Source organism: Eretmochelys imbricata, chromosome 19 (assembly GCF_965152235.1).
Source record: "Eretmochelys imbricata isolate rEreImb1 chromosome 19, rEreImb1.hap1, whole genome shotgun sequence".
Lineage (NCBI taxonomy): Eukaryota > Metazoa > Chordata > Testudines > Cheloniidae > Eretmochelys > Eretmochelys imbricata.
The window spans coordinates 8,565,183-8,582,088 of NC_135590.1; the positions used below are offsets into that span (position 1 = coordinate 8,565,183).

The 16,906-nt window shown below is 44.6% G+C and overlaps 1 protein-coding gene across 2 annotated transcripts in view; it reads left to right on the forward strand.

Moving 5' to 3' along the window:
• RCAN3 (RCAN family member 3) overlaps positions 1–16,769 on the forward strand; it is an 80,922-nt gene extending 64,153 nt beyond the window's left edge. Inside the window, exons 7-9 of one of the 2 annotated variants that reach the window (XM_077838022.1) lie at positions 11,842–11,937; positions 13,527–13,611; positions 15,485–16,769. In XM_077838022.1, the coding sequence (XP_077694148.1) occupies positions 11,842–11,937; positions 13,527–13,611; positions 15,485–15,626 (323 nt within the window). In that variant the 3' untranslated portion in view covers positions 15,627–16,769. Of the gene's footprint in view, positions 1–854; positions 923–11,841; positions 11,938–13,526; positions 13,612–15,484 lie in introns of those variants that run through there. The other variant, XM_077838023.1, reaches the window with a different exon arrangement.
• Positions 16,770–16,906: the final 137 nt, after the last annotated feature.

A 16,906-nucleotide genomic window follows, 5' to 3' on the forward strand; every position in this document is an offset into this window, starting at 1 on the left:
ATGTTGCGCGACGGACACTTGACAAAATTACCGGACTTAGTGACGGGCATTGGTGGGGGGGTTATGTAATTCAGTCATTCAAGCCATAAAATAGCGCACATCATTTTCCAGTCACCTAGTTAGCTAGCTAATGATAATAATAATAAATTCAACTCACTTCAGTGTTTTTTAATGTACCTTGCTGCCTCAGCTAGTATAGGGAGACCTCCCAAAGGTTGCATGAGGCTAAATTCGTTGTTTATGATGAACTCAAATACTATGTTACTGAGTTCCGTACAAGTACCGAGGGAGATGTTTGGAAAGAGAATGAAGCCCTGATCCTGCAAGGTGCTGAGCAGCTGCTCTGAGCTTCTGAGGGCCCTCAACAGCCATTGACTGCAGTGCGAGTTCAAGATACTTAGGACCTTCCAGGACTGGGCTAACTAACTTCAGCTGAAGTTGATGGCACTCAGAAATGTATCCCTTGTGTTGTAAATTGTTGGGTGGATATGTAGGTAGGTAGAGCCATAGATTAAAGCCTGCTATATCTGTGCATGGGTTTGGTTGGCATCAAAGCATCATAGGAAGTAAAAGGTACCCCTGCTGCATTTTATTGGGCTTGCAATTAGTAGAAACAGTTTATACATTTATTAAATATGGAGGAAATGCTTTTGAATTACGACTTCTTTTTTACAGGGTCTACAGAAGATCAAAGTTCTGTGATCTATACACCAGTAGCAGTTCACTAATAAAAACTACGGGCCAGATTGCACCTGGGCCCTGCATGGATGATCAGTTGTGTGGGGGGGAAGGGTACCAGAAATTCTCCTTCCCCACCCTTTGAAGCTCTTTTTAGACTTTCATTCTCTTTCCAGATATTTCTTTATGGCCCCCGTTACTGCAATGGCTTATCATCGTCCCTGTGTGATGGCTGAGGAATGAAGGCCTCGCCCAAGATTCACCCAGGAAATCAGTGGCAGAGGCAGAGCCAAGAATAGAAACCTGGTCTCCAGGGGACCACCAAGCACCTTCACCAAAACCATCCTTCCATGATGCAGTTCCTGCTCCACTTTCGCACACTCCATGCTCTGCTGACAGTGGGGCCTTGCTGGGCCTCTTTGGGCACAAAAGGGGCTGAGGAGGAGGCAGGGTCTTGGCCTGCCCACAGGTCAGATGCAGGAGGTGAGGAGCGTGGCTGAAGGGATGAGACCATGGGGGTTCTAACCCTGTGTGTCTGGAATTAGGCTCCCATCAGGTTCGGTGCTTTCTGGTGCGCCCGCTGAGATGGCCCTGTTCTACCTAGCCTACCAACATGGGACAGTGGATAATCGTGTAGGGACCCATTTCATTACAGGGACCTGCAGTGCCAACAGCTAGAAAGAACCTCTTTCTTCTTCACCTATTTCTAGCACCCCGGGCGGCTCCCTGTCTCCGCAAGCAGCTCCCCGTCCTTGCTGTTGCTGGTGGAGGTGCAGCCAGGCAGCTCTGCCTCGGTTCCCACCTGTCAAATGGGGATGATGTTTCCATTCTCCCACCCTTTCTGTCTCGTCTATTTAGCTTGTTAACTCAAGGCAGGGACTGTCTCTTACTGTATGTACGTACAGAGCCTGGCGCAATGGGGCCCTGATCTCAGCTGGGCCTTCCAGGTGCTACTGTCGTATAGGTTAAGAATAAAGAGCATGTATTCACACAGGGAGGAAGGGGCAGAGTGTGTGGTTCAGTGCTTTAGACAGACGCAGGGAACTGGGAATCCTGCGTTCCAATCCTGGTTGTGACATTGACTCCGTCAATGGCCTTGGGCAAGTCAACTGAGCCCAAGTTTTCAGAAGTGGCCTCTTCTTTTGGATGCGTCCTCGTTTTGGGAGCCCAGCTTTAGACAACCTGTGACCTGATGATTTTTTTTTTTTTTTTTAACAGTGAGGTTCCCGTAGATTCCAAGGAGAGTTGAGGGCACTGAGCGCCTCTGCAGACTGGGTGCATGATGCCCAAACTGGGCCTTTCCCGTGACAACCTCCATCTACCATACATCCTCCTGGGAATTGCCCATCCCAGAATGCAGCTGATTTCTTTGGATCAGGCTCTTTATGCTGTGGATCTGGTGTGAGAGGGAGACTAGAGTGGCTTCCTCGGCAGCACTTCAGTCTCTGTGTCAAAACACCCCTGCTCCCACCCCTATTCCTTTGTCTTTTACCATCACTCCTTTTCTCTTAGGTAACCCTCTAGAGGGCAACCTGCCCAATTTGATCTCCCTAGAAAGTAGCTCTACATGAAGAGCAGCAAGAGCTTGGTGCGTGATCAGATGGAATAGATGTCTCTCTCAACGATATCGGTGGTGCAGTGGTTCCCAAACTGTGGTCTGCGAGCTCCACCCAGGTGGTCCGCGGATAGTTTCCCTCTAAGGTGCGCGCCTGGGTGGCCGCACATGAGAAAATGAAGGGCCATCCACCTAATTAATGGAGCCACGAAGGCATGGCTCCACTAATTAGGGGCATGGACCCTGGAGAAGATGCACCTCACAAGGTGAGGTGGTGGCCTTGGGGGGAATAGGGGGTAGTTGGGAAGGGGCAGTGGGGTGAGAGGAGGGGGTGGGGGGAATTTGGGATGCGCAGGGCTGCAGCAGCCAGAGAAAGAGGTGACTTTCCCCAGCTCCAGGGTTGCGGCTGCTGGGGAGAGATGGCCCTCTATCCCAGCCCCAGCTCTGTGGCTGCTGTGGTGGGGGAGAGACCCCCTCCTTCCCAGCCTCAGCTCGGGTGCTGCCGCGGCGGGGGAGAGAGGGCACATCCATCACATTAGAAAGATTAGACTACTGATATTAAAATAGGAGTTGTGTGCTTTTATCTGTAGAACAAAAAAACATTGTTTATTATTACGGGTTTTATCCAAAGCCCTTTACAGTAGTTGGCTAATGGTACAAACAACATTTGGAAAGATCATTAAGTGGTCCGCCGAGACCCTCAGCAATTTTCAAGTGGTCCATGAAAAAAAAAGTTTGAGAACCACTGCTGTTGTGTCTAGCAATTATGGTGAGGTGGGCATTAGAAAAGCACCAGATGGATTTCAAAGGCACGCCCTCAGCTACTTCAGATGTTCAAATATTACTACTGAGGACTGGGATTTTCAAGAGAACCTAAGGGAATTGGGGGCCCAACTCTCCATGAAATTTGCATGCTGGGCTCCTTTTGAAAATCCCATCCATAATAACGATTTAAACCAAGAAAGGGGATAGTCAGGCTCTGGCTGTGGGCTCGTACAGCAGAACTTGGGTCAGAGGCTGCAGGATGATTGATCAAATAGGAGCTGAGGACTTTCAGTGCTTTGCTGGCTCTTGTCCTCAGGCTGTACAGGTGGGTTTTGGTTTTTTGTTTGTTTTTTTTTTTAATGCCACTGCTGTTGCTGGATGCAGAAACCACCTGTAGTTTAATGTGATTATCGCTCTGCCTCAGCAAGGAAATGAAGTGCTCCTTAATGTGTGTTTAACAAGGCTAAACCTGGAGGGCTTCATGCCAGAGCCTGAGAGACACAAATGCTCATGTAAAGGCGCTGGTCTGACATCAGGGCAAACACTTAATACATAGTTGTATTGTTTGCCTGAAGCCACACTTATGCAATCGCTCCTGCAGGCTAATCTGAGCCTCGATTTTTTTTTTATTTTTATTTTTTCCTCTTCTCTCCGGAGATCCTCCCAAGGTAAATTCGGGCGCATTATTTCACTGAAGCACATCGTGTTTTTATTTTGCCTTAAAACTTGGGCAGCGGGCCCAGCTGTTATGGCGGGTTTTGTTGTTGTAAATTGTCCGGGGGGGGGGCGGGGTGGTGCAGGATTGAACGGGCGGTTGGATGGCCTGTCGGTTTATGGGGGAAGAAAAATGGATTTTGTGATGTTTTTTAGAAACCTCTTTTCCCCCCTCTGCATTGTTGGATCTTGCCACGAACACCTGATCGATTCCCTCTAAGAGGATAAAACCTGTAACCCAGGGGAGAGCTCCTTAGCCAATAATGCTGAACGTCAGCGCTGCCTGCCAGTGAATGCGGCTGCTTCTGAAAGGTAGTGGGTTGACGGAGACAAAAGTCTGGTTATCCACCAAACACTTCCAGCCCCAGCCCTGACCTAGAGGGGAGAGGGTAGTTTGGTTTCTACGGCCAGTTGAGTCCTTGGCCTTTCTGGTGGAGGGTCAAGTGTGGCGGTGAATTTGTGGCGTGGGCACCTTTCTATAGGGAATTGGACTGAGACTCGCTGAACTCATTTCTCATTGGCCGCCCAACAGCCAGGATTGACTGAACGTGTGGGGCTGGGGCTTTCAGTGGGCCTATGGAAGTGAAAAACACCAACCTCTAATTGATTTGAGTGCATAACTCTCCTAGGCTCCTTTGCAAATCTTAGCCTGTATGCATTGTGACTAATGCTCCCTGCTTACTGATCAATGGGGTGAGGGAGACACCCCCCCCATCTTTAGCTTCCTGGAGCCCCCTTTGCTCTTGCAGGGGTGCAGCTATAAATGATTTCAGTTCAATCACATTAAAAGTGTTGCTTCCTAGACTGCACTGCTTCAACAGCTCTGATTATAATGTGGAAAGTACCCATGTAAAGGAGCCAAATCCCATTCTCAGAAGTGATTTAGACACCTGTAGGAGCCTAAATCTGATTGAAAGTTATGGAGAATGTTTGCCTTCCTACCAGCTGTGACATGGCCATTGATCCAGTTTTCTTTATTAACACAGTCACACAGACTACTGTTTAGCTTGGTCTAATGCTTTCAGTGGTTTTTCTTTCATCACATATTACAGGCCAGTGTGGTCTAGAGATTAAGTGGCTAGAAATCAATAGCTGTTAGCCAAGATGGTCAGGGACGCAGCCCCATGCTCTGGGTGTCCTGACTGCCAGAAGCAGCGACTGGATGACAGCGGGTAGCTCACTCGGTAAATAACCCTGTTCTGTTCACTCCTTCTGAAGCATCTGGCGCCAGTTACTATCAGAGACAGGATACTGGGCCAGGTGGACCATTGGTCTGATGCAGTATGGCCATTCTTAAGTGCTTGATCTTGCCCCATTGATATTAGTGGGAGCAGGGGGAAGCTCCAGAGTAGCAAATCCGGAAGTCAGCACTTCTCATGTTCTTCCCAACCCTGTGACCAGCAGCACAACTGAGATCACTAATTCTCAGCTTCAGGTTTCCCCACATGTTAGATGAGGTTATTAACAAGCACCCAGTAGAGCTGGAAAGATTAATCCTTTGTGCTTTGAGATCCCCAGACCGCAGCTGCTACAAAGTATAAATATTTTTGCAGGTAATACAGATAAAATGGCTACTTTGATATCCAGCTGAATGTCTGGCTATAGCACAGCGTTTTAAATAGGGACTGGAGCCAACAGGCACTCTTGAACCTTTCCACTGTTAGTGTCTGACATCATGACACCCTTTTCCTGGGTTGCTAAGTGCTGAAGTCTGCATCTCTCTCTAAGCAGCACCTGCCTTTCCATAGCAGGAAGTCAGCTCTCGAACTTAAGCTCTTATGGAAGCATGCAAACAAACCCTATATATTTCCCCACCGCCCTCTTCTGTCCTCACCAGGTGTTTCACGAAGTAGCACTAGCTGTTTGGCTGGTTAGCTCCAACCCTGAAGCTCTGGTAGATGAGCATGTCCGTTCAGCTTGCAATGCTGGGGCTGAGGGGAACAGGGAAGGTTTTATAAATGGATAGATTGCAGTCAGTTGCCAAAACAACCGATGTACTGTATCTACAAAGGTGAGTTAAATGGAAACGTTCCAGGGGCTTCACTCTGCTGGTTATGTTTGCATCCACCTAATGAATATCTGGAAATATTTTGAGAATCTGTGGTCCCTTTTTATCTGTAGAATTACACATAATTAGCAGCACTCAGGAACCCAGACAGGTGGGTGCATGTACAAAATGAGGTACAGTCTTGTGTGTGTAGTGAAGAGAGCATTTAAAATGAATGTTGATAATAGTGCAAACCATAGAACGCCTGTTACATAGCATCTACCCAGTGCTATTCATCTTCAAAGCACTTTATAGACAAATCAGTGAGCTTTGGATTAGGACCTAAAGTCGAGGGAAAGATTCCTGTTAAATTCAGTGGTGTTTAGATCATATATTATGGGCCAGTGTGGTCTAGAGAGTGGTTTGAGCATTGGCCTGCTAAACCCAGGGTTGCGAGTTCAATCCTTGAGGGGGCCATTTGGGAACTGGGGCAAAAATTGGGGATTGGTCCTGCTTTGAGCAGGGGTTGGACTAGATGACCTCCTGAGGTCCCTTCCAACCTTGATATTCTATGATTCTATTCTATGATTCTAAGTGGCTAGAAATCAGTAGCTATTAGCCAAGATGGTCAGGGATACAGCCATATGCTCTGAGTGTCCCTAAACCTCTGACTGCCAGAAGTTGGGACTGGATGGATGACACCCAATTGTGCAACTCAGTAGAACTCTTCCCTGTTTCACAGCTGGGGAACTAAGCAGAGAGGCTTCTCCAAGACACTCTGGCAGACCGGAATTAGCCCCCCAGAGTTGCTCGCTCCCACTCCTGTGCTCAGAATACTGTACCTCTCCAACAGGATTTACAACCTGTATGTTCAGCAGGTTTATGGTAGCAATATGGAAACGAAGTTATGACATAACTTTATTTTCACACGGAGTCCTTGGTATAATTGTTTGAAAGCCAGCTGTGGCCTGTAGATAAAATTCATCCCTGCTCTAAACAAGCACAATCCCATTGTCCACAATGGCATTTCACTCACTTAGATCACAGATGAATTTGGCCCCATAAATGCCTGTACACCAGCAGCCCTCTATTTACCCTAGGCAGATTGAGTGGCCAGTTGGTAAATTACTGGTATGGATTTGAACTAGTGACCAAGAACTGACAGATGCAAGATCCTGTTACCAATCCTTCGAAATGTCCAACCCTCTCTCATGGGCGATTGTTTGGCATTTCTTGGCACACCGTCCAAGAAAATTACCCATCCGGTCTGCACTCCGAAGGCCCTGAAACGTGTGTTTCTGTAGTCATGAACAGTCTGCTAGTTGGTGAAAGCTGGGCATGACTTTTCCTGAGTCGGGCCCTTAAGGAAATATTTGCTCAGCTTCCCCCCAGCTGTAATGCCTGACTCCCACCATGCTCTGAGGGCTTTCATCCTGAAATGAGAGCAAAGCAATGCCTGAGATGCCTTGTGCAGGTTTCTCATTAAACAGGCACATAGTGCTAAGCAACAGCTTTAATTGAAATGGAAATGGGGGGCAGTGGGTGATGACAAATGCAGCTTTGTGGAGAATTTACGCTATCTTTGTGACACTGAGCTGTCAGGTTTTAGCAGAAGAGTTGCAAATTCTCTGCAAAACTCCATGGACGAGGACTGGGGGAGCTTTTGATCCAAAATCCTTCTTTCAGGGTGAAAAGATCTATGACCAGACTAAATCATCATGTTACAAAAGTAACTTGGCCTTGGTTACACAAAGGAACCATTCAGTCAGAGCAGAATGACCCAGTTATGGATTCTGGGACAGAGTTATTTTCATTTTTTTTTTTTTTTTGACCAAAGAGAGTTGAACCATTTGATTGAAACAACCTTGCGATTCTAACTTTTCGCGCTGGGGCAAACATTGGAAAAAGCAGCCGCCGGCTTCCCCTCTGCCAGTAACTTTCTGAATTCCCATTCTCAGTTTATTAAAAAAACTATTAATAGAACTCTTTACTATTGTAAAAAATCCATAACTATGAGCTCTCACTGTGGTGCACAGACTGGCCAATTAGTACTTAATAAGGACAGAACTCAGATCCTCCGGCTCCACCAGCCAAAGGCCAAGGTTCTCAAAAATCAGAGTGACATTCTGGCCCTGTCGCAGTCACTGGGAGTTTTGCCATGAACTTTATTGGGGCCAGGATTTCACCTTACGTGCCTAAAGTTAGGCTCCTAAATCTCTATTTAGGCTCTCAAGTGGCCTAATTTTCAAAATGTCTGAAAATCCAGCAGCTCCCGTTGAGCCTGGTGCTCCATACTTTTAAAGATCATTTACTTAGGAGCCTAACTCTAGGCTCCAGGTTTCATAATCTTGGTCCAGATTCTCATTATTTAACTACTAAAGGAGAATCACTATTAGCTGCTAGCAGTATAGGGCATATGCTATAAAGTTTAACCATTCTGATTCCATTAAGCAGAAAGGGATGTAACACACACATGGATGCCAGCTCAATGCAGTATTAATACAAATCTCCATCCCCCACCCTTCTCAAAACATGGCATACATAAAAAGTTATCCATCAAAGGCATGATCGTCTATTTGCAGGAAATGATTGATACCTATTTCTATCATAGATGACAACAGCAGCCCTTGTCCGCCAGGTCTATATACACAATCCAGGGTACTGCCGTTGTGCTTCATTGCCTTCTCGTGGCCCAGTGCATCGCTGGGATAGCAGACTAGGAGAACCACAGTCAGCTGTGTGCTGGGGAGCATACATGCCCCGTAGGTTCCCATGGTGATCGCGAGCTCCCTAGCTCCTGGCACCCAGTGACAACTTGTCAACCGAATACTGTGTCAGTTCAGTATGTTCTCCATGCACCCACAGAACAATGACCACGTGTTGACGGTCTCTCTAAGCCTGCTGCCCAGCCCCTTTTACCATTGCCCTTTTCATTCCTCTTCCTTCAGTGGCAGGAAGAGCTCCTGCCAAGACCCAGGTTCAGGGATTTGCATTCCGCGTGATGCCACAGTTGACCACAAACGCAGCAGGCTGTACAGCCTCCTGCTCTGTTAATGATGGCAAACCTGACCTCTGCTTTCAGGAGGTAAGGAAGGGGGCAGAAGTGGATCTATGGTTTTGCAATGATGCGATCAAGCCCCACAGATGAAAGGTGCTGTAGCAGTATAAAGGATTGTTGTCAAGGCAAAAATGTGAGTTAACTGGAGCCTCCTGGCCTCATGGGTGGAGACTCAATTATGTCCCAGTTTTTTCCTGAGAGATGGAACCCAGCCCCAGCAAAGGCGATTCCAGTCATGACCTCGCTTCTCTTCCCAGAAACTGCACCTGGTGTTTGCAGTTTCTTTCTTTGGTAGATTCTGCTTCCGCAAAGCTTTTCGAGGATAGTGTGGGAAGGGGAGAGAGAGATCTTCAAGGAGCCTCAGTGGCCAAGATAGTCCTAGATTAGCATTTGTCTTTACTTGTTAGCTGGCTGGTTGAGTGTGTGGTAAAGCTGTGCAACTTATCATTTTCCCCATCTCACCAGTTGGTTTCTCTCCATTTAAAAAAGCCCTATATTGGGCTCTGGGTTAGCTTTAATTTTACATGACACAAAGCAAACAGATACCAAGAACTTGCCCATAAAGTGTACAATATCTCAGTGGAGTGTAAGAAAACGAGTAAGGCACACTCCTGATCAGTATAGACGATATTCAGCCCAAGCATCAAGCACTGAGGAATGATTTAATCGTGATAGGTTGGAGGGCATTATATCTTTAAATCAAAGAGTTGAAATAGATTTTGTGGTCTCTATGAAGTGGTGTTCAGATCCTTCTACTGTTGAAGGATTATTTTAATGGCTAAGGTTACTAGTAACACACAGAACGCTGACAGGGCTATAAAGCGTTTCCTACATTAACATGTACAGGCTATATGTTTTCCCTGAGAATGCTACCACATGAAGTAGAAAGAAGAAGCAAACCAAACTCCTATAATCGATCCAGTCACACACATGTCCTGTCCCACTTCAGATGCATTAGTAAGAGTGGGCTGGATTGCGTACCTCATTTCATTTTGCCATTGTGGCTCTGTTGTAGGATGTGCCATCTGTGGGATCATAATTGACTGCAATGTGATTTAATTACAGTCATGGGTTTTTTTCCACCTAGGATGAAGAAAGTAATTTGATGATTTAAATCTTCCTTTGGCATAAAGGTTTTTTTCTTCCCCCTCCCCTCGGAAAACTCTAAAAGAGAGAGAGTGCAAAGTATTTTACTTATTATCATAGATACATGCTGTAGAATCTCATGCATTCTCCTGTTTGCCAACCCCAAACCTAATCATTCTCACAAATCTCGCTTTACCTCACTTGTCAGCAAAGATTTAGTGGGGCGAAATCTCCTAAGGCTTCATTGACATTATGGAATGTTTACTACAGAGATTTATCACAAATAATCAAAATTGACACAATTGTCAAAGTACATTTGCGGATGCAGTAGCCTTTTTAAAATAGCCTCTTTGTTCATTTACTGAATCACAAAATTTAGTACTCCTGACTGAGGGCTCGTCTCCACTAACCGGGGGATCGACACGCGGTGATCGATCCACTGGGGGTCGATTTAGCGGTTTTAGTGAAGACCCGCTAAATCAACCGCCAGTTGCTCTCCCGTCGACTCCGGTACCCCACTGGAACGAGAACCATAAGGTAAGTCGATGGGAGAGTTTCTCCCATAGACCCAGCGCGGTGTAGACACTACAATAAGTCAACCTAAGATATGTCAACTCCAGCTACGTTATTCATGTAGCTGGAGTTGCGTAACTTAAGTCGACTTTGCTCCGTAGTGTAGACCTGCCCTGAGTCTCCAGTTTTGGGCCCCACACTACAAGAAGGATGTGGATAAATTGGAGAGGGTCCAGCGAAGGGCAACAAAAATGATTAGGGGTCTAGAACACATGACTTATGAGGAGAGGCTGAGGGAGCTGGGATTGTTTAGCCTGCAGAAGAGAAGAATGAGGGGGGATTTGATAGCTGCTTTCAACTACCTGAAAGGGGGTTCCAAAGAGGATGGCTCTAGACTGTTCTCAATGGTAGCAGATGACAGAACGAGGAGTAATGGTCTCAAGTTGCAGTGGGGGAGGTTTAGATTGGATATTAGGAAAAACTTTTTCACTAAGAGGGTGGTGAAACACTGGAATGCGTTACCTAGGAAGGTGGTGGAATCTCCTTCCTTAGAGGTTTTTAAGGTCAGGCTTGACAAAGCCCTGGCTGGGATGATTTAACTGGGAATTGGTCCTGCTTCGAGCAGGGGGTTGGACTAGATGACCTTCAGGGGTCCCTTTCAACCCTGATATTCTATGATTCTATGATTCCCAGTCATTGGTGCAAATCAATGAGGAATGTAATACTGTGTATGGCATATATGAGAATCTTCTATTCTTTTCCAGTTGTTCTCCCTTTATATGCAAAACAAAGTCCTAAAGATTGCAGTATCACTATTTCAAGCGGTAGTGGTTTGGACAAGTACTGCAGAATACAATTGTTCATGATAATAGAGAACCCTCCTGTGTTTTCCACTTTCAAGGTCAGAATTGTCACTGTGCCAAGGTTATGGCCTGATTCTTTTGCTATTCCAAATATCAGGAGTTCTAGGCCAAACTGCAACGTGGACTTCAAAACTCACTGTCTTTGTAGTTTGGTTGCCTGTTGCCACTTGTTTCCAATTTATGCCAATGTTTCTCCTCTGAAACTCAGTTCTGTGGAATGGTAAAATTGCACCTTTGGCATGCATGGAATTTGCTTACTTTATTCCGTGTGTCAGCAGTGCTGAGCACTGTACATTTTAAGGTGAATAGCTTACTTGGGGTTCGAAGAGTATCCTTACTCATACTGGGTGAAATCTTGCCATGGACTTCACTGGTGCCCATGACTCCCCATGGCAGGAGTGGGGCCAAAATTCCATGCATGGTACAGTACTTTACTCTGCAATCGGTTCATTCATTTCAATAGAACTATTCATGGTGTAAGGTGATTACAATCTGGCTCTTGGTTAAGACCCAAATATCTGATGGATAATTGTCCAGTTATTTCAAATGAGTGCTGACAGTAGCAATTTCAGTGTGTGTGTGTGTTTGTTTTTTTTAAAATCATTCTTCTTTCTTTGTCTAGCTGGAATCAAGATGACGACAGCTGCACCACTGGGCAATAATACCTTGTCTCCAACAAATGTGACCACAAAGTCTCAAGAAGAAATTCTTTATCAGAGTAAGAAAAATATTGCGACAATGGATATATTTGAGTTGCATTTTAAACGCCATGTGTCTGGGGAAGATTTTGAAAAGATGTCCGAAAACATTCCCATGTACAAACATTGTTAAACAAGGGACTTATATAAAACTGCCACATCACCCTTTGAAAATTCATCCTCCTAAAGATAATCAACATTAAATAGAATAAAATGGATTTCAGTGAGCTTGTTTTAAAAAAGTATGGGTCTTGAAGGTCCTGTTTAAATGCAATTGTACTAGATTTTTGATGTGTGTTTTGATGCTTTCAGCTATTAGACACTGGCTACTTGAAATAAGGAAAAAAGTCTTCTGTTACTTATAACTTATTTTTTTATTAATTGTTTTTATTAAATCTAATTTATTCGACATCATTTGCTAGTCTTGCAGAATTTATTAGCCCAGGCACAAAGTCTAGTCATCTGCCCTCTGGTAGGAAGATTATAATGAATAACTTACGATACGTAGAGCCCGATCCTCCAAAGACTTAGGTATGCGCTTAACTTTCTGCCCAGCAGAGATCATAACCTCATTGTGCTGGGCATCACACAGATTCTTGGGGTGTGTCTACACTGCAGCTGGGAGCACTAGCTCTCCCCCAGAAAGTGCTAAAAATAGCAGAGTAGCCAGGGATAGCACAGGTGGCAGCTTGGGTTAGCCGCCTGAGTACAAACCCACTTTGGACCCGGGTGGTTAGCTTGAGCCACTACTCACGCTACGCTCGGCTACACTGCCACTTTTAGCTATCGTGTGTCCATCTGCCCAAGCTGGGAAGCACACTCCCAGCTGCAGTGTAGACGTACCCACACTAAGGGCGTGTCTACACTTCCCTCCGGAGCGAAGGTAGTGAAGACGTGATAAATCGACTGCTGAGTGCTCTCCCGTCGACTCTGGTACTCCACTGGAGCGAGAAGCCTAGGCGGAGTCGATGGGGGGAGCGGCAGCAGTCGACCTACTGCAGTGAAGACACTGTGGTAAGTAGATCTAAGTATGTCGACTTCCGCTACATTATTCACGTAGCTGAAGTTGAGTAACTTAAATCGATTCTCCTCCTCTCGCTTCCCCCCCCAGCATAGACCAGACCTAAGGTAGAGTTCCTGCCCCAAAAAGTTTACAAATGAAACAAAGGGTGGAAGGGAACACAGAGACACAGAGAAGGGAAGTGACTTGCCCAAGGTCATATAACCGGTTGGGCAGAGCCACAGGTCTCCTGAATCCCCACACACTGGACCAGACTGTCTCTCAATGGGTTTGTTTACGTATTTTATTTCCTTCAGCAAGGATGAGGAAAACAGACCAGTCAGTTTGTTTTATTTCTAGTCAGTTTTACTCTCTAGTTCTTAAGCCCTAATTCAGTGCCACAACGTTTGGAGTTAAGCCTTTGCCTGCAGAGTTTGCACCTCAGACCACCATTTTTCCTGAATTAAAAATAAAAATGAAAACAAGTTTTGGAAATCTTTTTCTCTTTAAGCATGCAACTTAAATTAACCGGGCAAAGTCTTGTTGGAACAATACAATACAAGCTATTTAAACAAAATATACTCAGTCTTTTTTTCCCCTCACTCGTAGGTTCCGGAGCAATCGTAGCTGCCATCGTAGTTGGAGTGATTATTATATTCACAGCGGTTCTGCTCATGTTGAAAATGTATAACAGGTACATGGCTTTGTTCCTAATTTCTTTTATGTAGCTCAGGTTAGACAAGATAAACCAAAATCACTGCCACGTGCTTAGAATTTCTCAGGTCTACGCTGTATTATCTCGCAGGCCATTTCAAGGACTTAATTGCCAAAATTCCAAGGACTAAAACTACAGTACACATTCCTGATTGTTCTTTTGAAATTTCAGACATCATAACCATTCTCTCTTGCTACCTTGAGGATCTTGTCTTTTTCTGTTCTTTCCACTCCGCTAGCACTGGTTTCCTTGCTGTTCTGCCTTCTCCTCTGCACCTCCTGTATCTTCATGTCTCAGCCACGCTTTCTGATATCTCAAACTTCAGAACAAAACATTTTAAATTCCTTTTGCCTATGCCTCTTGATGTCTCTCTCTCTCCTTCTGCTATTCTGCTGTATTTAAGTCTGTATAAACTGTTTTAGATGCAGTTTTCATGAAAGACTGTACAAGAAACAGAAATGTAACTTCCCCGTCCTCCTACTTCCTAGTTCCATTTCCTTTCCCTCTCATCCTGATTGCTGGCCCTTCCTGGCCTTCCTGCTCCATGTGCTCTGTGTAGCACAGCAGCAAACTGAAACTGACCATAAATCAGGTCAGTTTCATTTTGCTCCAAGCAGGAGAGTCCAAGTGGATTTGTCAGTTTTTACATTGTTGCTTTCCAAGATACAAAAAGTGTAAATGAATGCAAGTCTGGTAGAGGCTTTTTGCATGCCAGCTCCAGGCTTTCTCTACCATTTTCTGGCATATGCTGCCCTCTGGTTACCTGCTTCTTGCAGATGAGGCAACTTAAGTGAACCAGGTCATCTTCATGAATCCTGAAGGAGTTTGTGTCTTCAGTTGTCTTTTTGTACCTCTGGTGACAGAAGCCTGCTGCCTTTTGTCTCAGTGGAGGATACAGATGCCCACATGGTAGACAGGGCAGATGGGCTTCCTGTTTGCTTTCGGGGCTAATTATCTATAAATCCCTAAATGACCTGGGTCCTGGCCTAAATTTTTGGAACTAAAAAATGTATTTGAAAAATGGCCTTTTTCAAAAAGTAAAATCTTTGCAAAAACTTGACTTTAATTTTTTATGACATGTATTCACATTTTTTCATTCAGCAATAAAATAAACTTGTAAAAACTGGAGGTGGGGTGGAATCCATTTCATACCCTGCAAAACAGTAACAACTTTGCAAATTTTTCAAAAAACAATTTACTCATTTTTTCAACCTGCTGTACTGGTCAGTTCTCCTCTTCCCCATCCCCCAGAGCAGTTAGCCAACTGTAATGCCCTCACTGTCTGTCCTCAAGGAGAAAAGGAGTACTTGTAGCACCTTAGAGACTAACAAATTTATTTGAGCATAAGCTTTGCTCAAATAAATTTGTTAGTCTCTAAGGTGCCACAAGTACTCCTTTTCTTTTTGCGGATACAGACTAACACGGCTGCTACTCTAAAACCTGTCCTCAAGGATTAACTCTTGGGAGCAGGCAGCAGAAGATTCTTGATGTTGGACCCTGTTCTTTGGAACTCATTGCCTGAGTTTAGCAGAGTGGGGCAACAGAAAGCTGCTTATTCTGGCATTTTCGTCGCAGAAAGTGGAGTAGGGTGTAAATCTAAAACTCTCATCACCACACTGATGAACCATTAGTAACACTGGGTTTCAATTAAAATCTTGGGATGAAATCTTGGCTCCGTTGACTAAAATGGCAGGGATTCCCAATGACTTGGGAGCGGCCAGGATTTCAACCTTGATGTTCAACACACCATGATTCTTGCCATTTTTCCCCAGACAGTACTTAGAATAGTAAAGGCCATTCCCGGACAAGTAGGAAACGATGAGGAAATTTTAATTTTAATTTTTCTTTACAGACGCATGAGGGAAAAACGAGAGCTGGAACCCACAAGCATCAAAGCCAAGACCCCACCTGCTTTTGGACAGAACAGTAACAATGCTAACCGACCCACAACAGTAGCTATCATACCCGTGGACATCCATATGCAGAACAGATGACTGTGGACCTTGGCCCTACCTATGGGAGATCACTCTCCTTGAAGAATGAGACTTGACAACCAGACTTTGTTCACATAGACCTGTGACTCTTTACCAGAGGAGGATTGGCACTGGAATAGTGACTACGCGTGGAGTTGAAACCAAGGATTATGTGGGTAACTGGCCACGTTTTTTCTTTTATTAGAAGGAAAAAATAAAATGGTGAGCACCTTTGTATGGCTGATCTAACAATGTGATGGCATTATATCAGCAGGAACATGAAAAGTCTTATTTTCTCTGTAGAAGTTAAGTGGCAACAAGTGGCAAAAATGCCCTTTAGATGGGTCAAAAGATGCACACTCCTTTATTTACAGTGTCCTTGATGAGTCATGAGCAGTTTGGTGGGCTTTCTTTTCCTCTCCTGCAGTGATCAGTAGTGAAGAAAATGAAAGATCTGGATGCAAAGGCTACAACTATGCTTCATTCTTGGATTTGTTATGCTTGTATCTTTTTATATTTTTAGCATGAGGAATAACATGTGAAGTAACAAAACTGTATTTAGACTTCACTGGCCTTTCTGATTCCCAATCAGATACATAGACATGGATTCAGATAAAACAGGGTATGAATGTGATATGCTTTAAAAAAAATTTTTGATGTGTTCTAGCAACTTGACAGAGTTTGAATCCAGCTGAATCCCTCTCTTCAGGGTTTTTAACTCAGCAGCCATATTTATGCTGGGTTCTCAGTTTGGGAGCACTTATTTATTTTTTTTTTACAAATGATGGGATGGGGAGAAAAATTAGTTCTATTTTTAAATTAGAAGAGGTTCAAACAGGAAGAGAATGAAAAACTAGTGATATTTTGTGTGCGTGGGGCTGCTTTTCTTTAAAGATAGACTTTAAAAAACAACTGAAATGTTGCAATCCATAATGTAGATTACAGACTTTGGCTTTTTTTTTTTTTTTTTTTTTGAGAAAAATAAATTTTAAAAGCAACCACAAGCTATTTGGTTTTGCATGAGTGACTGTTGTGGGTGTGCAGTAATTCAACAAAAATTTCCCAAGGATTTTTTCACAGGCCCACTGGGTGCACACACAGAAGCTGCATTGTTACACTCTCTATGGCCTATTGTTTCCATGATCTACATGTTAAAGCGTCCCTAAACATTAGCTAACAGAGTAGACAGCAATGGTTCAGCAGAAGGCAGTGTAGCCTATTGATGTAATAATTCACCTTGTGCAAAAGCCCCTATATAGCGATGCACATCATTGACCCCATCCTTCAACTTAATTTCGGTT